The sequence below is a fragment of the Syngnathoides biaculeatus genome, chromosome 14, assembly GCF_019802595.1.
Source record: "Syngnathoides biaculeatus isolate LvHL_M chromosome 14, ASM1980259v1, whole genome shotgun sequence".
Classification (NCBI taxonomy): domain Eukaryota; kingdom Metazoa; phylum Chordata; class Actinopteri; order Syngnathiformes; family Syngnathidae; genus Syngnathoides; species Syngnathoides biaculeatus.
The window spans coordinates 25,044,913-25,071,525 of record NC_084653.1 but is presented as its reverse complement, the minus strand read 5'-3'; the positions used below and the strand labels follow the sequence as shown (position 1 = coordinate 25,071,525).

Genomic DNA, 26,613 nt, shown 5'->3' with positions numbered 1-26,613 from the left:
AAATAATGCACAAAAAGTACGTAGAACACATGCAACTGGAAAGAAACCAACAAATAAATCATGAAACATTACATTACTATTTACAAATTCCACTAGACATTATCTATCTATCTATCTATCTATCTATCTATCTATCTATCTATCTATCTATCTATCTATCTATCTATCTATCTATCTCATCTTATATACAATTTATATGTAAAATATATTCCGAATCATTCAGTAATTTACTGAATGTAATCCGCCCCCCCACACGTTTTACGAGGTTCCAAATCGAGCTCACCCTCGCTCCCTCTCAAACCTCGCAGTTTCTCGCGTTGTTCGGACACAGCTGATCGTTCCCCTGCCTGCTAGACAAAATAAAACAGGCCAGGCTAGCCGGGCGCGCACTTCCTCTCCTGGGGGAGCGGGGGACCTTGCCGGGCCACGAACCGGAGAGGCCCTGAAGAAACGGGAACCGGCGGGAGCTTGTCTTCTTTCTTCCAGCCATGAAAATCAGCATTGCGGCGGCGCGCTAACGTTAGCATCGTCCCCACCGACACACAGGGACCGATGGCCAAACATCCCCCCGCGGCGGTTAGCCTGAATGTCAATGTTGTTGTTTAGTAAAAGCCACGCGAGGTCACGATGTCCTGCTCCGGCAACCTGGTTTGGGATGTAAATAAACGCCTCATCGGATACAGCCAACCCAACATCATCAGGACGAACTATTTAGGTGAGAGTAAAACAACGTGGACGAAGCTAGCGTGCTTGGAACGTAGTAGAATGTTGTATCCCTTGTTTGTTCCTCTACCTAAATTGTTTACCACATAGGAGAGCACCTTTTGTAATATAATATTATGCCTAGCAGTATCTAACACTAAATATCTAATTTGACAGATTCGCACTTGCGTGCTATTGCGCGTCTGGCGTTATGTTTTTGAGTTATGGATGGCAGTGCACTAGTGAACTAGCAGAATCAATCAATGTAGTGTTACTTGATACTGTGTCGACACCTGATTTGGCAGGCGCCTGTGAATTTTAAGTCACTGCTGTGTATTTAGCTTGAGATAGATACACTTTGTGTATCGATATCCTGCAACTGCATGAATTTTTAAGTCACTACTATCTGTATTTAGGTTGAGAGAGATACACTTGAAGCTCTTTTTGTGTTCCGATATGCTGCCGCAGCAGCGCTCCCATTTTATATTTAGCCTGGAAAAATGAGAAGGGGGACAACTTGTGGCTTGTGTTTCAATCACAAACTATTGCCTTGCAACAGGGTTTCTTTTTTTTTTTTTTTATCTCCTGTTCAAAACTCTCATTTAAAAGGCGGTTTCGCTCCCAGGACCTCATCCATATAAAATATAATAACATGCATTTTCACAACGTTGACACGCAGTGCTCCAAATTCAAAGGAAGAGTAACACGAAACAAAACAAGTTTTTGTACCTGCTTGTTTACCAACATCATCAAAACATACTGCAGCAATTGGCATTTTTATTTTTAACCTTGAGCCATCTTGGGGGGAAAAAAAACCTGATCACCTGAAACAATGTAATAATTTGTTCCAAGCTTAAACTGTTGCCATCATAAAAACCTTTCACCACTGCACAGTCAATAAAGGAGTCCTCCTTAAACGAGAACTAAAGGGCATCCGGTGTCAAACTGTGCCAAACAAATATGCGTTCATCTAAAAAAAAAAAAAAATTACACTGTCGGGACAAGCCGAAAGGAAAAGAAGAACTGCATTTATTCTTTTGTCAGATGTTTTTTTACGTAAATTGACAGTATTTAAGTATTTATGTTTCAACTATTGCATCCGCCCTTGTGTACGTCTTTTGTCTCTCTCGCCACAGTGCAAATTCGCGCCAATGTGACGTGTTTGGCAGTTAGTCATATTTATAGATTTATGTAGCTTTATTTATTGCAAAAACCATACAGAGTTAATAAGTTTTCAGGAACGAAAAACTGCACGTCGTCGCTGTTGGGTGGAATTTTCACGTTTCCCAAATCACGACACTTAGGGGGAAGGGGGAGGTTAAGTTATCAAACGCAGCATTGCTCGGGTTGGTAAAGTACCTTTTATATTCCAATATTATACCATTGCAGATCAACATAACCAAAATGAAAAAAAAATCAATTTGCTCATTTAGTAATTCAAAAAATGTATTGAAATAATGGAATACGGTGACAGGTCTCCACATCATTCTACCAGCACTCCAAGACAATATGCCTTCAATGCTTTCCAAAACCAAAAACCTGCATTATCGTTCCAAATTCATTTTCAAAGGTAATAGACCCATGAGTGATGCAATAAATAAAACGGTCACCTGACTCAGATCAGTGTTTAATTGATGAAAAATTAATCTGGACACACCTTTTTATGACTCAAGGTTCCTTCCTGCTTTACCAAAGCATTGCAGTGATCCAGTTTGAATAAATAAAAACAAATACTTACTCAAATGTGTCTGCTATTTAACCTAGCTATGTTCACTTGTTAATTAGAAAAAAATAAATACAAAAATAATCCAGACTGTCAATCTTGAGGCCATAATTATGTCGCACAGTTCTGGAGAGTTAGGACAGAGGCTGAGTTTTACGACAGTTCTCAGACATCGGAGTGTTCAGATTTGTTTTGAAGTGTTGTTCTCGTGCTATTTTCAATACTTTAAAAAGGTGAATGCATAAAAATATCAGACGACACAGGGACATTACAGAGCACGTGCAAAATCCATTGCGCTCCGAAATCTTTCAGCAGAACCGATTCGATGGAAGACCCTGGCAGGAGGTAACTCTCGACTGGCGGTTCGACGTCAGTTTCGGTCTGCGGCTGAAAATGATCTGTACAATACGGCTTTTCTTTATGTTAATTCATTTTTCTGTTTAATTCTTATTTCACACGTCGATATTAATCAGAGGAACGTGTTTTGACCTGTCCTGGCACACGCATGCTCTTGCTTAAAAAAAAAAAAAAAAAATGAGGGGATTAATTTCCTCTTAACTGTCATGATTTCCTTTGTTATCCACAGGTCGAAGAGAGTTTGTTCAGAAACTGAAACTCGAAGAAACGCTGAATGTCCACGATGGCTGCGTGAGTACCTCTCCTGTTGACAATTGACTTCAGGCCCGGCGGAAACCTGAACCGGCAGAAGCGTCACACCACATGTCAAACGGTGTCACAAACACTCGAATGACTGCGGGCGGAGTTGAGCTGCGTATGCGTTTAGCGCTGCCCCTTGTACTTTTTATGTATATTTTGAAATCATCACCTACGCAAGCAGCGACCCTGAGGCATAGCTAAAAGAAATGACCGAATGGATTTATCAAAAATTCGAGTTTGCATTAGATCCACCGTTGAAACCGTTGAAATGTTGCAGAATGGTGAAAACTGCTCTGCTTTCTTACACTTATCAAAATGCACAAAAAAAAGCCAAAGTGAACCTGCATTCACTGCACTCGTCCTTAAACATACATAATTTAGTGATATATTGTTAAATTACCGTATTTTCCGCGCTATAAGGCGCACCGCATTATAAGGCCCACCTTCAATGAATGGCCTATTCTAAAACTTTTTTCATATATAAGGCGCACCTTCAATGAATGGCCTATTGTAAAACTTCTTTTCATATATAAGGCGCAGCGCATTATAAGGCGCATAGAATAGACTCTAGAGTAGAGGCTGGGGTTACGTTATGCATCCGTTAGATGGAGCTGCGCTAAAGGCTCAATATTGATCCATGTATAAGGGTTTTGGCATTAACAACGCAGACGCCTCGCAGAAATGAACAGATGAGCAGCACGATACTGCCTCAAGCACGTGGATGTGTTTCACCGAGAATGGCGGCACGGTCACTTGCTGAGTATGTCGATATATCTTCAGCTATAACAAAAGCACGTGCTATGAACGGCTTCTGCTAACTTGCTCACCAACAGCCTGTCATCCCTGAATTCACCAAACGGCCTCCCGCAGCAGTAAAAAGACCTGCAAGATACCGAAAATGAACGGTTAATGTCGTCAACAACGATTGTTTCACTCAAGCCTGAAGCCTTTCTTCCTCTTTTCCAGTCCTCCCCCTCCTCCCCCAACTCACCCCTCCCATCACAAATCACATTCACGATAGCGTCATGGTCTCACAGACAGTCGGACGTTTTTAAACTCTTATACGAATCCACATTGCACAACTGAAGGTTTGCGACGATACATGAGCCGCTTATCCTCACAAGGGTTGAGGGGAGTGGTGGAGACTATTCCAGCTGTCTCACTCACAATCACACCTAGGGGCTATTTAGAGTATCCAATTCATGTTACATGTTTTTGGTATGTGGGAGGAAACCGGAGTGCCCGGAGGAAACCCACGCAGGCACGGGGAGAATATGCAAAGTCCACACAGCCAGGTCCGGGATTCCCTCCTTCTATAATTTTCTCAAATAATATACTACCATTATATACTTGAGCGAGTAGTGACCCTTTTACAAGTTCTGACGGTGTACGAGACCATGAAGTCATATGAATGTGATTGGATGAACCAGGCAGAGGGTGGGGTCAGTACAACTGAGGATGGCAGGGAAACCGTGTCTGTTTGGAGGGAAACGCGTGCAATAGTTGAAAAAAGAAACAAATCTAAGAATGCACAATTTAATAAGATCCAGTATAGGAGTTTTATTCAAGAATTTGGGTAACAATGTCACTTCTGTCTGACATTGTGAGAGGTGTTAATAAATATGTAATTACATAGCACCGGCAATAAACCTGTTTGAGTTTTACCACTGAATTTCTGTTCACTGTGTGCGTCCTCTTTTGCTCTTTCCAGGTGAACACAATATCTTGGAATGACACGGGAGAGTACATCTTGTCAGGTTCCGATGATACCTTCCTGGCCATTACCAACCCGTACAACAAAAAGGTTTGTCGAGGAAATTGTGGCGCTTTATTAAATATACAGGGAGCACTAACATTCGTACCTGTACTACAAAAAAAAAAACTTGTTTTTGACATAATGCCACGGATTAGTTCCACACGTGTGCTTCATTTCTACTTTACGGTAGAAAAAGTGCATTCTTCTTCCTTAGCAGTGCTCTATTTTTAGCAAAAAGAAAAAGCAAAAATCATCCTTTCATGTTCTCCGACGTGAGCTCGAGGCTTGGCGCACTGAATTGCCAACATTTTGTACCTTTTTGTATGACTTTAGAGTCATATATTTAATGATGATAATTTACTAAAAATCAGACCGTTAGCACAGTCACCTGCAAAATACTGAACTGACTTTCAGTTCGGCAAATGTCGGTTTTTGAGGTGAATTAAAACTTTTGATGGTCACGCAACTGAGCTCCAGTGAGGCACACTGACATCTTGTGTGATGTCACAAAGGAAGGAGGTTCAGGAATAGCTTTTGCAAAAAATAAAAGCCAAAGAAAAAACTCAAAACAGGTTGAATTTGTTTCTGCTCGATGAACTAACCTCTATTATGGTACCTTAAAATCTGGTGTGTTCAAACACCAAAGTTTTGTACAACTTCAGAGGCCTATTTGCAATGCAACTGTTGCTCGAATTCCATATTGTACCGCCGAAGGGGCGTTAAAGTTTGACAAAACTGTAACTGTTCCCATTTTTTAGCTTCATCTTTTTTTTTTTTCCCCCCTCAGGTCAAAAGGTCAATACGGTCCGGCCACCGGGCCAATATTTTCAGTGCAAAGTTCATGCCCCACACCAACGACCAGGAGATCATCTCCTGCTCCGGGGACGGAATCCTCTACTACACCCGCACGGAAAAGACGGCCGAGTTCAACAGACAGTGTCAGTTTACCTGCCATTACGGCACCGCCTATGAGGTAGACAAAAGTGCTACTCGCATCCCTCCGTGACAATGTTTCTATTTCTAACCTGGTCTTTGCTGGTCGCGTTGTCAGATTATGACAGTACCAAATGACCCCTACACCTTTCTGTCGTGCGGGGAGGACGGCACAGTTCGATGGTTTGACCTCCGGATGAAAACGAGCTGCACAAAAGAGGACTGCAAAGATGTACGGTGACATCTGTTAAGGACTTTTCACACTGCACTTGGCAAAGCGTGTGACGCCCTCGACTTTTCTATTCATTGTGTGCGTTTGTGGGAGGGGGGGGGGCGCACACACAGCATCATGTTAATGGAGATTTAGGAATGGCCCCACCCTCATTGCCATTGTTGTTGCGTTTTAACCTGGGCGCCTTTCACACTGAGCAAGTGCAGTGTCAAAGGCCTTTTGCATGTACCGTAATTCCCGGTCTACAGAGCGCACCGGGTTATAAGCCTCACCCAGGACATTAGTAAAGGAAATACCATTTGGTACATACATAAACCGCAGCTGTGTAAAAGCCGCAAGTGCCCATATTGAAACCGATATTGAGATATTTACAAAGAAAGACGGTACACAGAGGGTTTAACGCTAGTGCTGCCGCTAACACTAGCGCCGCCATGCTAATGCTAGTGTCGCTGCGCTAACAGGTTCAGTTTAAAAAAAAAAAAAAAACATACGGGTAAAAATCACTGACTCACTTTACGGCAGTAACAAGCTAGTGCAGCGCTAAGAGGGCCAGACTGGTAAAAGTCACTTCCTCGGCACATATATTCTGTCTCAGAGTAACAGTAACGCAGCAGCAACATGCCTGCATGGCGCTAACAGGGCTGGTTAAAAAAAAAAAAAACCTACTGGTAAAAATCACTGGGACACGGGTATAAAACAGAAGCAACACATTAGCGCAGTGCCGGTTAAAAAAAAAAAAAATAATAATAATAATAATCACACCGGTAAAACACATATTCCACCTGTCTCACTCTTACCTTTTCTGCACAAATTAGCCACATGACCGCATAAACCGCAGGGTTGAAAGCGTGTGAAAAAAGTCGCGGCTTATAGGCCGGAAATTGCCGTATTTCATTTGTACAATTTGCGCTCAAAAATAGCTTTGTAAGAAATAAATCATCTCCCTTCACTCTTGTTTTATTGGTCCAATGCTTGAGTTGAAGTAACGTCCTCTTAAAGTGACATCCTGTTTCAACAATTTCATTTTCATTCACAAGATGTGGTTTCATGATCGTGCTACTGACAGGACATCCTGATCAACTGCCGGAGAGCGGCGACGTCCATCTCCATCTCGCCGCTGATGCCCTACTACCTGGCGGTGGGCTGCTCGGACAGCTCCGTACGCATCTACGATCGACGCCTGCTGGGCACCAGGGCCACTGGTGAGTAAGCAGTGCGGTTGCGGGGAAAATAATTAAACTGTCGTTTATCGCCCGAGTCCCAGTGGCAGACTGTGGCAACAATGCCATTCAGATTTTTAAACATAAGGGGGGTTGGCGTCGATCACCGGTGCCAATGGGTAAGAGGTCGAATATACCCCACAATGAATGAACTTTTTCCTCTGATCTCCAGATTATTGTTCTCTATTTAAGTGATATTACTTCATCAAGCTTTTCCCAACATTCCACTCTCCAAAATAAGTTACCGTAATTCCTGACCTACAGAGCGCACCTGTTTATAAGACTCACCCAGTACATTTGTAAAGGAAATACCATTTGGTACATACATAGGCTGCAGCCGTGTAAAAGCTGCAAGTGCCCACATTAAAACACAAGATATTTACAAAGAAGGACAGTACACAGTTTAACACTAGCGCCGCCATGCTAGTGCTAACACTAGTGTCACTGCGCTAATGCTAACGCTAGCGCCGCCACGCTAACAGGGCCAGTTAAAACAAACAAAAAAAAACAACCTGGTAAAAATCACCGAGACACGGATGTAACATGCTAGCACAGCGCTAACAGGGCCGGACCGGTAAAAGTCACTTCCTCGGCACATATATTCCACCTTTGTCACTCTTACATTTTCCGTTCGAGTGCCCCCCTTGCGGCCGTTAGATAAAAATGCACAAATTAGCTGCAACATGGTAAAAATCACTGGGACACGGGTATAACACAGAAGCAACACAGTAGTGCAGTGCCGGTTTAAAAAGAATAATAATAATCACACCGGTAAAACACATATTCCACCTGTCTCACTCTTACCTTTTCTCCACAAATTAGCCACATGACCGCATAAACTGCAGGGTTGAAAGCATGTGGAAAAAAGGTTGCGGCTTATAGGCTGAAAATTACAGTATGCATGATTATTGCTGATGTTAGAGTTGATCGACGTCAGTATCGGCAAAAATTCAAGTCTGCAATATCTGTATGTGATCAGAAGTTAAAAAAATTGGTTCAATACATCAGAATCAGAACTGAGTTTTAAAGGTCTTCCTCCTGTAGTATGTGAAAGACTCATCACAGCCTCAATTTCACTTGTATTTAACGCAAGTTCATTTGCATGCAATCTTTAAGAACAATTTTTAAGCATTTTTAGCTAGTTTTTCAGTTTTTGTGTGCAATATATTTGAAGCAAATCAATAACTGTAGGTTTTCTTTTGTACTTTTCCACATTTAAGCAGCGCATTGTTTTAATAGAATGTTAGTGGTTTACAGTAATACTACACAATTTTTTTTCGCACTTTTTAAAAAATTAACACTTAAACTTGAGAAAACTATGCTGATTTATTTAAATGTTTTTAATGTTGGTGATACTTGGAGAACTAAATATATTTTTCCCTAAGTGGTACTCTGTAAAAAGTGTAAGAAGCACTGATCTAGACTTTATAAATGTGTTAATGCGAATCTTTTCTCATAAGCTCTCTTATTATTGAAAAGGACAAATTATACAGAAACTAAAGAGGTCGACTCTGCTATGTAATAGAAAGCAACCATACATTGTCACATTTATTTAATGTCTTTCCGTAGGTAACTACATGGGTCGGGGGACGACGGGTATGTGCGTGAGGTTCGTGCCTGCCCACCTGTCCAACAAGTCGTGTCGCGTGACGTCGCTGTGCTACAGCGAGGACGGCCAAGAGGTGCTGGTCAGCTACTCCTCCGACTACATTTACCTTTTTGACCCCAAAGACGACCAGGCCCGAGAGCTGAAGGGGCCTTCGGAGGAGAGGAGGGAGGAGGTGAGTACACTTTCGCAGGGTTCATTTATGCTAAATTAGTCAGTGAGGAAAGTCCTACGGATTTTCAAATTTTCATGAAAATTCCTCCGGAAAATTGAGGAAAAATTGCCTAAAATTAATCCGGATACTAGTTGACAAAAATTAATGAACATGCTGGCATTTTTTAAGCATATTTTAATGACAAATGTGATTTTGTGCTATCCAGGGATAGGGGGCAAAAAAATCTGGGCTTGGCCTTGGGGAACTTCTGCCCAATTTTTTTTTTTTTTTTTTTTTTTTTGTTAGGACTTCCACATTTTACTTTCAATTTTTGTCTGAATTTTGTTCAGACATTGCCATAATGCACCACAGCCATCCATTTTTTTCAAAAATTTTCCCCAGGGATTTAGATCAGGTCCACTGTATTCACATTCGCAGCTATTGACAGTTTAGAGTGTCTCGTGACTTTGTTTATTTTAAGGTACATTATATAATCTAGTCGAGGTGGTTGTTTGTATTTTGAAACACATTTCTCCAGTCCGAAACAATGAAAAAGAAATAATACTTTCCAGGGTCATCATAAAACCTTCATTTACAACAGGCAATGTTTTAACAGTCAAAACTTTTTTTTTACCAGTGTAGAAAGAAGCAAGCTCTGAAAGACGTAGACTCATAATGGGAAATGTTACAGTACTTACGCAGCCCATCAATATGTTTTATAATGACAGCGTCCACCACCTTTACTTCACTTTAGTTAGCAACACAGTCTGGGCAACGTAGAGCAAAGACGGGCTAGACGTGCTGCTTATGTTTACTTTCTATATTAATGGAGAAAGTTAAAAAAAGAAATGCTGTTGTTTTAAGAAGCAATGACTGTCAGGGTATGTGAATAATATAGGAAAAAGTGGTTAAAGTGGACGAGTTTTTGTCTTTTCCGAGTGGGAAAGATCTGGTTTGAAGCCAAAGTAGAAAGTGCAGGATGATATGAAGGTGTGTAATTTGAAAATTCCAACTTGGCACAGCCTGATCCAGGATGAAAGCACAGACAATACATTGCACAAAAAGCTAATTCTGTATCTTAAATATAGCAGGCAGGATTACATTAACCTTAAAACGGTTTGGAAGCATCATCATCAACCCCGACGACAGTGATAACCTGCGAGAGGCTGGCTGCTTGAAAGTAGATCTTGGGGTAAAAAAAAAAAAAAGTCTGGACAGCGATGCTCTAAAGTTATACAAAAAGGTACAAAATGTTGGCAATTTGAGCTCAGTTCAGAGAGCAGGAAAGGATGATGAGTGATTTTTGCTTTTTCTTTGTCTTCTGGCCATTTTTGCTAAACTTAGCAGAGCACTGCTAAGGAAGAAGAATGCACTTTTTCTACTCTTAAGTAGAAATGTGAATGTTGAAAAACAAGAAGCATGACGCACACGTGTGAAACTAATCCATCCGTGGCATTACGTCAAAAACATTTTTTTTTTTTGTCTGTAGTACAGGTAAGAATGTCGGCTGCTTGAAAAGTAGATCTTGGGGTGAAAAAGTCTGGGCACCCTTGCTGTAGTGCAAGATGGAAAAGCACCAGGTCGACTTTGTAACAGTCTTTCTCTTTCGGTACCAAATATAGCGAACAGCAACATGGAAAAGTGTTTTTTCCAGATCATCTCAAAGCGGCTTGGGGTGCCCCAGTTGTGAAAAATGTGCTCTTAAGGTAGATAGACTGTTGCTGCTTGCCAATGGAGTACATCAGCCAGGAGAAGAAACAGGCCTCCTCTCCTCTTATTAGAAGCGCGGTTGCTGTGTTTTTTCCTATACGCAATCATGTGGGTCATGACATGGGAGCGCTTAGTTTGGAAAGGGGATCCGTCCGAGGAATCGCGTCCTAAATGTGCTCCATCATGGTGCCAGTGTTCCAAAGCCTCGTGAGTTCAGCTGTGGGCGAGATGCGGCCCGACATTCCTTTCCAAATAGAGCAACCGATGCGCACTGCGTTCCTCCTTGCCTGAAATAGTTCAAGTGGATGTTCTGTTAAAACACATTTGCGGTGAGGGCCCCCCCGGCCCTCCACCTGTATCTGCACTTCCTCTCACCGAGTGCACGTCGCTCCACTTTTCAGCACCTCTGACCGTGATTTCCCCATTTAAACGGCCGATAGGCTTTCAGACCCCCTTTCTTCTATTTCTGGTCGTCGCAAAAATGGAGGCGGCATGGGAAAGCGTGGAGGGGGCTCAGGGGCAATGGAAAGCGAAGGCGACATCAGCGGTGTGCCGTGAGAAAGGGGCACACTGACTGAGATGCAGACCCCTTCGGCGTTGGCAGCACAGCTATTTTTGACCACGCTTTGACTGACAAACTGCTAATCTCCCGGCGTGTACGTGTGTCTGTGGATTTTGCGTGTTTCCACAGCTGAGGCAGCCGCCAGTGAAGCGCCTCCGTCTGCGGGGGGACTGGTCGGACACCGGACCCCGGGCCCGTCCCGAGAGTGAGAGGGAGAGAGATGGTAAGTATATTGGTGTTGACCGCCAACAGCGTGACGCCTGCCAGTGCAAACGTAGCTCCTCTTGGATGACTTTCCAACAAGTCACAATGAGATCATGCAAACATAATTCACTCATTGACTGCGCTGACACAATGTACAGAAATGAGTTCAGGCAGTAGAAATGCAACTCGGTACACAGTAAAACTAGTACTACTACTCGGTGGAGGTAATGATGGGTCATTAGAGAGGAGTTACTACGGCAAGATTGGCAGGTAATAAAGACTGCGACAGACGCACCCCAAAAAAAAAAATCCTGTTGTTCACCTTTTTTGCATCCATCTTTCCATTTTCTGAGCCGCTTATCCTCATGAGGGTCGCCGGAATGCTCTAGCTGTCATCGGGCAGGAGGCAGGGTACACCCCGAACTAGTTGCCAGACAACCGCAGGGCACGTCAAGACAAACAGCCGCACTCACAATCACACCTTGGGGCAATTTAGAGTGTCCAATTAATGTTGCATGTTTTTGGGATGTGGGAGGAAACCAGAGTGCCCACCCGGGGGTCCACATTTGAAGTAAAAGGTCATTTTTGTTTACCATTAAGTAACATCTTGGGAGCTGCAGTGAAACATTCCTTCAAGTCCCAAAATTCACTATGTTGTCCAAAATCCTCGCTCTCTAGCGTGAACATTCATCTCTCCCGGGTACATTGTGGTCATCTACAACTGACCATTTGTGGTTATTTATTGTTGCAAAGGAAGTGATTTTTGTTTGGTTTTTGTTTTATTGAGCTCATTGCACAAGTCTGCCTCAGGTTTTGTCTTGTGACAGCGCTGCATACTGACAGGTATCTCATCCACCCTTAATATAAACAAACACACGTTGGCATGCTTTTTATACCCCGACCCCCGCTTTCATCAACTTGTCACTTCCTTTATTCTTAGTCGTGCTTGTCATCTTGTGTCCGTCAATAATATAAAAAAGAGAAAGTTGTTACTCTGTTTTTTTTTTTTTCTGTCTTCCAGGAGAGCAAAGCCCGAATGTGTCTCTGATGCAGAGGATGTCGGACATGTTGTCACGCTGGTTTGAGGAAGCCAGCGAGGCTCAGAGCAGTCGAGGGACTCGCCCTCAGTCGAGACCTCGAGGTGGAACTTTTTTTTTCTGCTTTTAAATAAGATTTGTTTATCATTCGTGCAATTTTATTCAAACCATCTCGCTTTTAGGCACAGCTGTTCGCCCCAATATTCCCGCTGCCACTGGAGGTGCCTCCAGCCAGGGGAGCAGCGCCCCCGAGAGGCCGGCGGCGTCCGATGCCCAGGACGTGCAAACCGGTCCTGCCCCGGCGGCACCCTCGCCCACGTCGTCTCACCCGTCTCAGTCATCGTCAGGTGCCGCCGTACCTCCCTCTTCCAGCACGTCTTCAGTCGAGAGTTCAGCTCCGTCGTCCTCTGGATCCGGGTCCCAGAGGGAGACCCCCGCGACCGGAACCGCGGCAACGGTTGCGTCGGAAACGGCGGTCTCGGGTAAGTGTCCGCTTGTCATTTATATTATAAAAGGGAACATAGTATGTAAAAAAAACAAAAAAAAGCTTTTTGTTTGATTCTTATGTGAGAGACTGGAATAGTGAGTGCCCAAACAGAATATTTGTCTGTGGTGTTGAGATTATCGGCGTACACAACACGCAATATGACAAAAACTGTGAATTGCTTGATATCTTATCTTTGTGTGTGGGATCTCTCACAGAAAAATCATCAAAGATTTTAAAAATCCATGTGTATGTACAAGGCCTTAAGAGAAATTTGATAGCAACCAACACTCAATACAAGCAGTTGCTCATCTGTTTGTGCGAAAGTACTTCAGGTGATTTCCTTATTGGCCAGGGCAGCATTTTATGTCAAAATCATTGAGTCAGTGATTTGGCTGGACTCAGTGTTGAGGTCATCCAAAGCACCTCACCTCATAAAGTAACATATTTATCTCATTAGAATGTAATATTTACCCGTGTGCCCTGACCGTTTTTTGGAGTAGATTAAGTAGAAGCAAATATGTTATTTTTCCGTTTATAGGCAGAATTCTGTCTTTTTAAATTGCATTGATTTAAAAAAAAAATATATATATATATATATACACTCGTTCATTTTCCGGTCCGACTTTTGGAAGCGAGGTGAAAGATTAGGTACGCGTCTGGTGATTGGTCGAATGTGTTCCTCCTGACCAATGAAAACGCTCGTTGGATACCAGGCAGATCAGTTAGCCATTTTCAAGTGAACACGATGGCAGTGCTCAAGAGGAAAGACGCCTCTCGGGTGAAAGAAATTGATAGATCTGTCAAAAATAAGTTCCGATGGGATTGGATGGAACGAGAAATCGTCAATACAACTGGAAAGAAGGAAGTTGCTACTCTGTTAAGCGACTTCATTCGCAAAATCAATCGACCTGGTAAAGCACTGTGCACATGTGGTGTCAGGATAGTATTGAATATGGATCAACAAGTTTCAAGGCATTGGGAGTTCACGCGAAATGATAAAAAACACATCAAACAACTGAAAGCAACGAAAATGAACTTTTGCTTAACTGCTACATTCGGATGTCAACCCAAGGCAGACAACCAACACCAGTTGCAGACGGTGAGAGTTCAGAAGCAATTACTACTAAAAATGTCTGTATTATTTACTGATAACGACACATGACGTTAATAATTGTTGTCAAATTCATGCGTTTCAGTCATTTACTAAAACAAGAAATTAAAACATTTTTGAATGGATACGATATACACGCTATAAAAGCACGCCTGCATGCCATGATGCTAATCTGAATTCAATTTAATAGTTAGTTGAATTTGTATTTGAAGTTATAATTTTTTGGGGGGTAAAGATGTGCACCTAAATAATGAATGATCATATTGTGTACATTTTGAAAACGAGTATCATTTATCTACAGATTTACTAGATATATTTCATTCACAATTAAAAAAAAAAAAAAACGTTAAAATTGGTGATCATCCTTTGGTCATGCTTGTCTTTTTTCATTCAGTCAAATCACACGTCTGGTGGACGTCACATCCTATCTTACACGCTAATCTTTGAGACATCTGATCATTGAACAATCGGCCGATTGATCAAATAGAGTCATGCTCAAATTTGGTCCAATTATCAATATCTACGTGTGCCTGGTTTGAGTAGAACTGCAGAGTTGTCGATGCAGCACCTTAGTTAGCCAACATCCGAGAGCGTTAGGGGTCTGCAAACTGGCACATAAACACGATGTAATTTGCCATGGTCGCAGTCACAAGTCCACTTACTGCAGTTGTTGGAGTTGTTCAAGGGTCTCCTCTTTCTCTGGACTCAATTATAGATGGCGATATCTTGTTGAAACACACTGCAGGGGGGGCGGACGGGGCGGCAGGGGCGATCCGAGCAGTGACTCATGTACTTGAGACAGGACAGCCCCCCTGATCAGTCTGCTTTAATTATTGAACCCTTGGCCATTGTTGATAAATCACCTGGAAAATGTCTGTTTTTTGTTTTAAATAGCATGATAAGTCTCATTTGTGTGTGGTGACGCCACTCCTCTCGAGCAGCATTCTGTCCTCCATTTGCTGTTGTCCCCATCCGTAATCTCTACCCTTCTCTCCCTCCGCCTCTCCGTCAGAGTACGGCCCCCATCGGCTGCCCATAAGTTTAGTGTGTAGGCGTTTGCAGAGGTTACTTCGCCTGGCCGACCCCCCGGGACAGGGGCGGCGAGCGGCCCCCTCGTCCGCCACCTCCTCCTCCTCCGCACCCCCAGAGAGGCAGTTGCAAAGACTGGCTGCCACTGCTCCTCCCGAGACACAACCCCATACAGGTTACCCTCACCCCGACCCCCTTCTTGTCGCTTTGCGCCTGCCCCCTCCCCTTGCCATCTTGCGCTTGCAATGCTTGTGTAGAGCCACTTGGGCTCCACAATGACCACTAATCCCGCAGTGATCCCTCCCCCATTGACAGAAATACCGCAATGTGCTTATTAACATCCCACAAGCCTCGTTTACTTGGATATCAATTTCATTCATTTACCATAACTAGCCAGGAGAAGAGTGTGTGTGAAACTTCACACCCGTGTCCCGCCATTCTGAAATATGCCATTTACGCTCTTGTTCTAATAATGCACTACAGTACAGTGATCCCTCGGTTCTCAAACACAATCCGTTCCAGAAAACGGTTCGAAAAGTGAATTGTTCGAAAACCGAATCGATGTTTCCCATTACGATGAATGGAAAAAGAAATAATCTGTTCCGAGCCTAAAAAAATTGGGCTTTTAAAAGCTTTTTTTCAGCTTTTCCTGATAATAAACTGCATAGTAGAAATACATGTATAGCTTAAATACTTTATATAATAAAATAATTTAAGAACGATATTTATTTTTTGCTTAAAATATATGCTTTAGTAGTAGAGTACGCTAGGCTGGGAGTTCATTGCCGTATCTGTAGTAACTCCGCCCCCAACCTTGTAAACTTTTTTTTTATTAACAAAAGTGCAGAATAATTTTAAACAGTAATGAAGGGGAAAAAGGTATTTTTTTTTTTTTTTTTTTTTTACAAAAATAACAAAAACATTTGTAACTCGAGTTAACAAACAAAACAAAAGTGCAAATCTATCATTTGTTTCTGGCGTCTCTTAAGAACATTTCTGAAGTGGCTCGTCACTACATCATTAAAATTTTGGAGGACTCCGCTTCATTCAGATTTATTGGGGTGATGAATTTCGACGAAATTATGGATTTCGTTCCACTTGGCACAGATGGCTTTGATGTCAGAGGCTGCGTTTTACAGAATAACAAAAGTGCGCTGATTGCGCCGCGCACGTTATGTCATTTATTTATTTATTTTTTTCAGGCAGCGTTTGAATAAACGTGTCGAGGGTGGGTCAACTGCGCCGTGTGCAATATTATTTCCGTGTTTTTTCGGGGGGGCGTTCAAAGACAATAACAAAGCTGGTCGTGGGTGGGTCAGCTGCTTGCGCCGTGCGCTATGTTATTTCACTTTTTTTTTTTTTTTCGGCAGCGTGGGAATTCATCGCAATGTGCGTCGTGGGTCAGCTGGTCTGGCCACGCGCAATTTGTTATTTGTGGGTTTTTTTCAGCGACGTTCGAGTACCGAGAAGCGAGAAAAAAAAAAAATCTAGACATTTTCGTTTGAAAATGGGGACATTCGAAAACCGAGGCTTTACTGTGTATCCAAAGGTGGCCTATTGGTGGGACAACTTGGTCCCCCTTTGTCACCGTAAAATACTTCCTAGACAGTGACAACTGCTTTTAACACAATAAAACGTAAGGAAGTGTGACTGGTATTCAACTACATTCCTGGATCCTGGCATTGCCGAATACCCTTCCATGCAGGAGGCAAAGGGTTTCCGTTACGGCCCTGTAACATCCTCTGAAAATGGGACATTAGGTTGTCGCTGTCATTTTTACAGAACAAACATGGTAAAAGGTGAATGAATGTTTTCTCTTTAACAATCCCTGTCCTCCCTTTCCCACATTCGCCATTTTTTTCGGCATGGTCTGAAGCTACTTCAGATTCTGAAGGCAGAATATTTGGAAGACAAAGTTGTTCAGTAACCCGGAAAAATATCATCTGTCCGTGTGAAAGGGTATTATCAAAGCTGTTATTTCATGCTGGATCACTCCACGTGTTTCTCGAGGTTTCACCTGCAGTCCACACAACCGTGTTAGAGGCCCCGGCACGTACACGGAAAACAGTCGGCATTACTGGGAGTTTGATATCTTTGAAAATGGTTCTGCTTCAGTGGAACGTGGCCTGATAGCCTTTGTGCTCAGCGCATGTATGGCATCATTTTTTTTTTGGGTGGAATGAGGTTGAGGTTAGAGATTTTTGTATTAATTTTCTCTCACAAGGTAGTCGTCTATATAGGAGCTTTGTTTGTATGTGGTGTTGTGGAACAACTAATTTCTAACGAATCAATTTCCTCCCCCACCGTTTAATTCAGGTGACCTCAACTCAGTGCGACGAGTCCATCGCCGTTATCGCTTGCGTTGAATTTCAGTCTTTTGGTCTTTGGGTGTCGTTTATCATCTGTTTGTGTTGCAGATTCGCCTTCGTCGGTGGTGAACAAGCAGCTGGGTTCCATGACTCTGGATGAGCAGCAGGGTGCGTCTTAAAACTACTCGCTCCCATTCTTGTCACGTAACGAGAGCAATATTAAAATGGTGCCTTTAATAAGATGGTAATGCTTGACTGACACAAACTTTTGGTAGACTGTTGTACTACACACATGGTAACTAAAATAACAATAATATCCTCAAATATGACACGCTCTTGCAATTAACAGTTACAACAACAAACATTATCACTGCAATGGCACCAAGTAGAGAAGAGACTTTTTATCTGCACCCTTTACCAAGATCTTCACCAAAATATTAAGGGTTTACTGCTCTGTATTTGTTCCTTTTTTTTTTTTTAATAATATCCATTAGTGAAGAGCAAAATATTACCTAATAATTTAAACAGTTACATTTTAAAAAATATATATTCATTTATAAATAAATATATAATGTATATTTTCATATATAAATAATAATGAAAAAAATTGAAATATGCCAACTGTGATTCCAAAATATAATTTCAAAATCACCTTACAATATTGTCCTTAAAAATAAATGGACACTGAGGGTGCGCCATTTAGACCATGGCCTGTCACAGAACGTCTTATGATTACTTCAACTGACCCGATGAACAATTCCTCCTTGTGTGCGCGCTCCGGGCTCTCAAGGAGGTGCATCGGTTTCGCGGTGCGAAGACACTCCCGTGCCAGGAATCTGCAGCCCCCCCTCCACCTCCAGCACCGGCCGATCCAGTGCGGCGGAACCGGTGCTCAGCCTGCACTACAGCTCGGAGGGAACCACTACCAGCACCATTAAGCTGGACTTCACTGACGAGTGGTAAATCTGCTGGAAGATATTTGTACCTAACACCTGAACTTTCAATGTTTCTGGTTTAGGTTGCATTAAATAACCAAGCAACGATTAGAAAATGTCCTGAACTGGTTTTGTTTCTTCAGGAGCAGCAGCACGTCCAGTTCTCTGGGCAGTGGCGGTCCCAAAGCATCTGACCCAGTGCACAGCCAACAGAGTGTATCCACAGAGAACCTCGTGGTGGAACAACGTGAGTGATGATGTTCTAGTGTTCATTTTGCCTGCTTATTATACATTTATTTCTACAGAGCGTCTCGGTTTTCGAATGAAAATTTCGAGATTTTATTGCTTCTGTTTTTGAACGAAAATCGGTACTCGAACGCCTCAGACAAAACCCAGAAATAACATAGGGCGCACGTTGTTATTGTATAACGCAGCCTCTGTACCCAGACCTGTCCCGGTAGCTCCATTTACTGACTGTTTTTTCTTCCGATTGAGGACTATTAGCCCCCAATCATGGCTCCAAAGAAGTGACATTTTCGTCACCCTGCCCTCCGCCCCCACCAAAGAGATTTGCTACAGTAGTTGATAGTTTTGCTTTGCTTTTTTTTTGTTAACTTTAATAATGCTCTGTCCCATTAGCATTTATGCATTTTTGTTTTGTTTCAAAGATTTTATTCACGAGTTAGCTTTTGAATGTTACTTTTTGTAAAATTAAAATGTTTTTTGCTCAACCCCCCCCCCCACCTCATTATTGTTGTTTAAACTTACTCTACACTTTTGTTCATGCAAAAAAGTTTACGTGGCTGGGGGCCAAGTCGCAACAGATATGCGAATCCACTACCAGCCTACTCTACGACTAAAGGATACATTTAAAGCAAAAATGTATAGATTTCTTAAATAATTTTATTATATAAAATATTTAAATTATACATGTATTTCTACTATGCAGTTTATTATCAGGAAGAGCAAAACAAAATGCTTTAAAAAGCCTTAATTTTTTTAGGCTTGGAACGCATTATTTCTTTTTCCATTATTTGTAATGGGAAATAGCGCTTCGGTTTTCGAACAAACCGCTTCTGGAACGGATTGTGGTCGAGAACCGAGGTTGTACTGTACATCGGTATCAAGAAAATAAAAAATGATTGTCACCTTAGTTATATTTATAACCAAAGGTTTGTGAAAAAGATGTATGTGCATTCTATGATGATATGATATGCAACGGTCTAATGTTGCAAATTTGTAAATGTGATGCGGTCAATTTCCATTGCTCATCAAGGCCACCTTCTGAAATTCAAAATGACACGCTAACTCGATCATTTTCTTAGTATCATTATGAAGTGATGAATTCATTAAATGACCTGTTTGATTTTTTTTCATTTTTTTTTTTTTTTTTTCCCCCCCTCAGCTACGCGTGACTCCTCAGGGCAGCTAAGCGGGACGTCGGCCAGCACAGATCCTCCACGCGACGCCCCCTCCTCCAGCGCCCGAGACAGGTCGCCTGCCAGCGTCACACCGGAAAACACCGCGGAGAGGAGCCCTGCCGACTCCCCGGGGGACTGCCGTAGGCAAGAGCCCTCGGGGGAGCAGGGCCCGGAAGCGCCGGCGCCAGCGGATGAAAACCCGAGTCAGACCGCACGGGGGAACCAGGACTCGGACGACAGTGACGACGACCCAATTCTCATCCCGTCGACCAGGTTCAGAGGGCAGGGTCAGAGGTACGGTCTCTCGTCTCAAAATGGTCCCGTTTCCCATTGGATTGTCGAGTTTCATCGCTGATTGTCGTGCTGCACATTTAGATTAAGTTCCAGAGGATCTGCAGTAGGCGATAGAATGATCAGGTAACCGCGTGCGTTACGAGCGAACTAATACACGCACGAGCGCAAACGCGTGCACACGAGACTAACTGTTGCGCATGTGTGTACTGACACCACTGGCCTCAAATGAGCAATGGACAAGAATGATTTGGGCACTTTGCTTTGTAGGGATAAGCAACGTTTCACTCACCGGATGCATCTTGAGCTACACTTACAACACGGAATTTTCCACACAGCTCTTGTAGTTGGTTTAATTTGATGTTCATGAAGTGGCCAGCAAGTTTAAACGGGCCATACTGACCCAAATAGCGGTGGGACTTCTCGAGTAATTTAATGCAAGACATTTGATACGAACAGTTGTTGAAGCATTTCTGCATTTTTGTTTTGTTTATTTAAACTCGAGTTACGGATGTTTTTGTGTTGCTTTTTGAAAAAAAGAAAAATTAAGTGGTTTTCCCCCCTCATTATTGTTTACAGTTATTGTGCACTTTTGTTCATATAAAAAAAAAAAAAAAAGGTTTACAAGGCTCGGGGCCGAGTCACTAAAGATACGTCAATGCACTCCCAGCCTAGCGTACTCTACTATTAAAGCGTACATCTTAAGCAAAAAATAATTATATTTCTTAAATTATTTTATTATATAAAGTATTTAAGCTATACATGTATTTCTACTATGCAGTTTATTATCAGGAAAAGCTAAAAAAAATTCTTTAAAAAGCCCAATTTTTTTTAGGCTTGGAACGCATTATTTCTTTTTCTATTCATTGTAATGAGAAACATCAATTCGGTTTTCGAACAATTTACTTTTCGAACCGTTTTCTGGAATGGATTGTGGTCGAGAACCGAGGCATCACTGTGTATTCGAAAAAACACACTTGTATATTTCATCTTTTAGTATTGTAAGGTTTCAATTTGATCTTAGTGGCTTAATTTAAGACTTAAATTTGACTTCCTTAATCCATCAGATACCCTGAAGACACACAGAATGTAATAAAAATGTTTCTAAAAGTTGTTTACTTTGTTTGTGGTCGTAGAGAGTTGCTCCTTGGACATTGGGCAAACATTAATATGTGCACGTATACTGTATCATAACAGAAAACAATACAACACAGCACAATGTTTTGTTCCGCCCCTAACCTGAGGTCATCTGTTTAATGAACATGATACTCAAAGCTTGAGTTTCAGAAATTGTTTTGTTTTTTTTTTTGGGGGGGGGGGCTGTTGCAAGCTTCAGACAGTCTTAATTAGAAGCATGAGATTAATTTAAAATAAAAAAAAAAAAACACAGCTTTTGTTCAGAGTCACATGGTCTCCTCGCGTTTCAGACGCTCTGCAGCAGCTCGCATCCAGGAGCTGTTTCGCAGGAGGAAGGAGAGAAGGGAGCTGGAGGAGAGCGAGACGCAGAACATCAGGAGGCCCTCGGTCAAAATGGTCTACAAGGGCCACCGCAACTCCCGGACGATGGTACTCGCCTGACTGCTTTCTGCATCATTTTCTAGCGGGCCTGTCCTCGTAAGGGTTTGCGCGAACCGGAGCCTCTCCCGGCTGACCTTGGGTGAGAAACCCTGGACTCGTCGCCAGCTAATCCCAAGGCCAATAGACTGTAGACAAATTGGTACTCGGTCTCATTCACAGCCTCAATAAACGTAACATTTATGGCTTTGCAATGTGGAAGGAAACTGTAGTACCTACCGTAATTCCCGGCCTGCAGAGCGTGCCTGATTATAAGCCTCACCCAGTACATTTGTAAAGGAAATACCATTAGGTACATACATACGTCGCAGCTGTATAAAAGCGGCAAGTGCCCGAATTGAAAGACGAGATATTTACAAAGAGAGACTTTTCACAGTTTAACGCTAGCGCCACTGTGCTAACGCTAGCGCCACTGTGCTAACGCTAGCGCCACTGTGCTAACGCTAGCGCCGCCATGCTAACAGGGCCAGTTTAAAAAAAAAAAAAACATGGTAAAAATCACTCAGACACGGCAGTAACACGCTAGCACCGCAGCGCTACAAAGGCCAGACCGGTAAAAGTCACCTCCTCGGCACATATATTCCACCGGTCTCACTCTTACCTTTTCCGCTCGAGTGCCCCCCTGCAGCCGTTGGGGGGGGGGGGGGTGTGCACAAATTAGCCGCATCACCACAGAAACCGCAGGGTCCGAAAGCGTGTTACGGTACCGAGAAAACCATGGACCATGACGCTAAAAATTCCAGTTCACGACCTTTTTTCGCACACCAAGGACGAGCGGCGATCGAAAATTGATGGACGGCGACGGGTTCTAATCTCTCAGCCGGTCATGATTGTATTGTAAGGGGTTGTACTTGTACTCGATTGTGCCAGATCAAAGAGTCGTGCTTCTGGGGCAACAAGTTTGTGATGAGCGGCTCCGACTGCGGCCACATCTTCATCTGGGACCGGCAGACCGCCGAGCACCTCATGCTGCTGGAGGCCGACAACCACGTCGTCAACTGTCTCCAGCCGCACCCCTACGACCCCAGTGAGTCCCTGCTCGGACTCCGCCGCAACCTCACATCGTAGCCGTCGCTCCGCCGCACTTATTGTTTCTTTGTTCCCGTGCAGTTCTGGCCTCATCGGGCATCGACTACGACATCAAGATCTGGTCGCCGATGGAGCAGTCGCCGTCTTTCAACAGGGTTCTTGCTGACGAGGTAGGACAACAAAGACTTCAGACTCTACTACTAAAGCACACGTTTTAAGCAAAAAATAAATATATTTCTCAAATAATTTTATTACATAAACTATAGATGCATTTCTACGGTGCAGTTTATCATCAGGAAAAGCTAAAAAAATGCTTTAAAATGCCCATTTTTTTTAGGCTTGGAACACATTATTTCCTTTTCCATTCATTGTAATGGGAAACATCAATTAAGTTTTCGAACAAATCACTTCTCCAACCGTCTTCTGGAACGGATTGTGGTCCAGAACCTAGGCGTCACTGTATATTGAAGTTAGCATTTCTACCTCAGTTATGGGGTTCTGGCTTCAAGTATCTGCTCCTATCTTCCAATGCAAAGTTGGCATGATGCTGGTTTTATGCTAATCCCCCGGCTTTCTGCCACATGCATGTTATGTTCATTGAAGACTTGGAAACTGGATTTGAATGATTACCGTAATTCCCGGCCTACAGAGCGCACCTGGTAATAAGCCTCACCCAGTACATTTGTAAAGGAAATACCATTTGGTACATACAGACACCGCAGCTGTGTAAAAGCCGCAAGTGCCCACATTGAAACACGTGATATTTACCACTCTTACCTTATCCGCTCGAGTGCCCCCTGGTGGCCGTAAAAAAAAATGCACAAATAAGCTGCATCACCGCATAAACCGCAGGGTTGTTCGCGTGTGGAAAAAAGTTGTGGCTTATTGACCGGAAATTACAGTATATGTGCCTTGTGATTGTCAGCAACTAGTCCATGGTAAAAAAAAATGGATGGATGGGTTCCAAAGTAGAAAGTTTTGACTTGGCAAAATCTCTTTTGTATTCTTAGTTTTTTTTTTTTTTTATTCTTGTTCTTGAAACACAAATTTGGAGCTGGACCTCACTTCTTTGCAATGATGATAATGAAGTTTCTTTCTTTTCCGGTTTTATACTTGATTCTCTCTCTCTATCCATCTCGATGACGACCGGAACAGATCTTGAATGACCTTTACTTGGGGGATTTGGTTTTTCAGATGGGGGGCTTTACCTGTTACTCAAAAGTTACTCAGGATCTTCGAGCAGCCTGGCCGGTCACGCTGTGGGTTGAAAATTTTGGTTGACGTCCAGAACATTGACTGAAAATTGCTGATAACGGTCACATGATTGGTGGACAGGCCCTCCAGCAAGTTCACTTTTTGTATTGAAGTATCCATTTTTACTTTTTTTTTTTTTTTTTTTTTTGCACCGGCTCTACCTGGCAGGTGATAACGCGGAACGAGCTGATGCTGGAGGAGACGAGGAACACAATCACAGTGCCTGCTTCCTTCATGCTGCGAATGCTGGCGTCCCTCAATCACATCCGATCAGGTACGCTCTTCGCACGCGCGCCTCGTCGCTTTCACCTGCAGATTCCCAAACCTCTGACCGCTTTTCAGATCGTCTCGAAGGCGAACGCTCTGAAGGTTCAGGGCAAGAAAACGAGGACGAGCAGTAGATGGGTGACTCCCCCCCCCCCCTTTTCCTTCCCCCTTTTGCTGGAGAGCACTTCTTTGTACAAGTGTAGCATACTACCTTTTTGAACCCCCACTTTCCCACCACTTGTTTTTTAAGACTTTCTTACCGACGTTTATGTAAAAGGGTGACCTAAGTGTGCGCTAATGCAATGGCGTCCCAATACATCAACAGCGAGAGGTGAGTGGTGTGCAAGATTAAGTGCAATATTATTATTGTTACGCGTTGGGAGCGTATATTCGCGTCAATGGTTTTCAGTGTTACGTTGGATTTGAAGCAATGTAAACAAAGGGTACTTGCTTTGCTTTTGTTGGAGAGAACGAAAAAATATGGTTGGTCTCGGTAAAAAAAAAAAACTTTTACAAAATTTAGAAGACAAAAAAAAAAAAATAAAGCTACAAGGCATCTGAGAGATGTCTGTGTGACAAACTTGCCGCTGCTCACTTATTTGGCTTACGCACTTTGTGACTTGAACGACAGCACTGTGGACACTTTTGTACAAAACTTTTTATAGAAACGCTATAAAAATTTTAGTTACAATGTGTTGAAGATCGAAGGTTATACAGCTCGTTGTCCTTGTAAAGAAAAAAATAAAAAATAAAGTAGTACCATTCAAAAGATCGCATACGAGGTAAGACTGAAGTGCCGTCATCATTAAATGCGCTACGCCACGGGTGTCAAACTCAAGGCCCGGGGGCCAGATCCGGCCCACCGCATGATTTTATGTGGCATCAACGTTTGTGATTTTTTTTTTCTTTTTTCAAATCTGTACCAAAATTTCAAATTGTCATATCATAAATAACGTTGCACTATTACAAGCATTTTTGTGTTACCAAACAACAATAGTTGGAAAAACCCATTACCCTTGATTTCTGATTCCAAAACTAGTTCATAAATTTCATGTGTAAATATGATGAGGTGGTTAAAGACTTTTTACGGCCCTTTGAGGGAAACCATAAGTACAATGTGGCCCGTGACAAAAATGAGTTTGACACCCCTGCTTTACACCTTGCATCCTCCCATAGTTCCATCTGGAACTCTGGAATCAGGTTTAAAATGCGCACTACACACACAAAATTTGGGTCTCGTACATCATCATTTGACGGCGCGGCACAGCGCAACATCTAAAATGGAATGAATGCCCCAAACGTGTACAATTTGGTAGTCTATGGGTTACAAAAAAAAATAATAAAAAATTATTAAGTCCAGAGGTGTCTTTTTGCTCTTTGGCAGAAATTGTACAAATGTCAATTACAAACAGACTATACAAGGAGTCCTCGGTCTACGACTGCAATCCGTTCCCACAGTAGCGACTTAAGTCGGATTCCGCCATTAATGTCAGAATTTACATCAAAATACCAACAAATGATAAACAGGATGATGTACAAAGCATTACTGCTGAGAGGTGGATGGAGAGGAAGAAGGGGAAGAAGAAGCACAGCCTGCTTAGCTATCGCCAAGGAACCTGGTCCTCAATCCTCTCCATCCCGACAAGTATCAAAGAACCTTGTTCTGTGATCATTGTATCCGACGTAGGACCGGAACCCTTCACGTGCGCTAAAATACGGGCTTTGTCTTCAATAATTGTCACCACCGTCGACCGACTGAACCCTCGGTGGGGTTGGTGTCTCTGGATATTCTTTTGGCTGCAGAAGCATTGTGAAATGGAGCGATAATGTCTAAAATGGAGGGCAAAAAAATGCAAAGATACAAAAACAGACAAGCATTAGCCAGTCAAAATGGCAGACGGGGGGCGGGCGTTGTAAAGTCGAGATCGTCTTAACCCGAGGACTCCCTGTCGTATGGAAGTGGCAGTGGTCAGAAACACATTCTTGTTTACTTCTCCATTCCACGTGTTGGGTACCCCCAAACTGTCATTGGACCAGTTCATTTTTTTTTTTTTATGCATTTTTTACAGTGACGGTAATGGTTTCAACCTCTAATTCGCTTTCCTTCTATTCGTTACATTTCCCATGGGAAAAAAATGCTTTGAAGTGGGAACAACCCATTGTCTCAGATTGTGTTCCTCTGCTATAGAGCTCGTGCAGGTGACGTCGCCATTTTGCCGGTCGACAGTGTGGCGGACATTGAACCGGAGCGGAGTATTCACAATGCCCGAGACTTGTTGTGCTGTTGGTCGTTACGGCAGACAAGAAAGATATTCAAAGAGATCATTTTATGGAATGCCAGCTGAAAAGATGAGAAAAGATGGATGGATTTCGGCAATTAAACGTGATGGATTCGTGCGCAACCAAATA

The 26,613-nt window shown here is 42.8% G+C and overlaps 1 protein-coding gene across 3 annotated transcripts; it reads left to right on the top strand.

The window, feature by feature from the left end:
- Positions 1-287: 287 nt before the first annotated feature.
- dcaf6 (ddb1 and cul4 associated factor 6) lies at positions 288-26,526 on the top strand. 3 transcript variants are annotated; one of them, XR_009798191.1, is made up of 21 exons: positions 288-715; positions 3,012-3,073; positions 4,794-4,886; positions 5,626-5,811; positions 5,890-6,003; positions 7,070-7,205; positions 8,793-9,004; positions 11,385-11,478; positions 12,481-12,600; positions 12,679-12,978; positions 17,541-17,600; positions 18,223-18,391; positions 18,511-18,614; positions 19,773-20,082; positions 20,164-20,205; positions 21,507-21,645; positions 22,525-22,681; positions 22,765-22,853; positions 24,106-24,211; positions 24,280-24,535; positions 26,393-26,526. XR_009798191.1 is itself a non-coding variant. In XM_061842062.1 (20 exons), exons 1-20 carry the CDS (start codon positions 628-630, stop codon positions 24,336-24,338), a joined length of 2,640 nt encoding a protein of 879 aa, XP_061698046.1. In that variant the 5' UTR covers positions 288-627; the 3' UTR covers positions 24,339-25,563. The 3 variants fall into 3 exon arrangements, 2 of the variants coding, with proteins under 2 accessions (XP_061698046.1, XP_061698047.1); XM_061842062.1 differs by lacking the exon at positions 26,393-26,526 and having other exon boundaries at positions 24,280-25,563; XM_061842063.1 differs by lacking the exons at positions 20,164-20,205; positions 26,393-26,526 and having other exon boundaries at positions 289-715; positions 24,280-25,563.
- The last annotated feature ends 87 nt before the right edge of the window (positions 26,527-26,613 follow it).

Coding starts and splice junctions, on each gene's coding strand:
- dcaf6 (XM_061842062.1), top strand. CDS start 628: ATGTCCTGCTCCGGCAACCTGGTTTGGGATGTAAATAAACGCCTCATC. Junction 11,479..12,480: donor GAGTGAGAGGGAGAGAGATG/GTAAGTATATTG, acceptor TCTGTCTTCCAG/GAGAGCAAAGCCCGAATGTG. Junction 22,854..24,105: donor ACAGGGTTCTTGCTGACGAG/GTAGGACAACAA, acceptor TCTACCTGGCAG/GTGATAACGCGGAACGAGCT.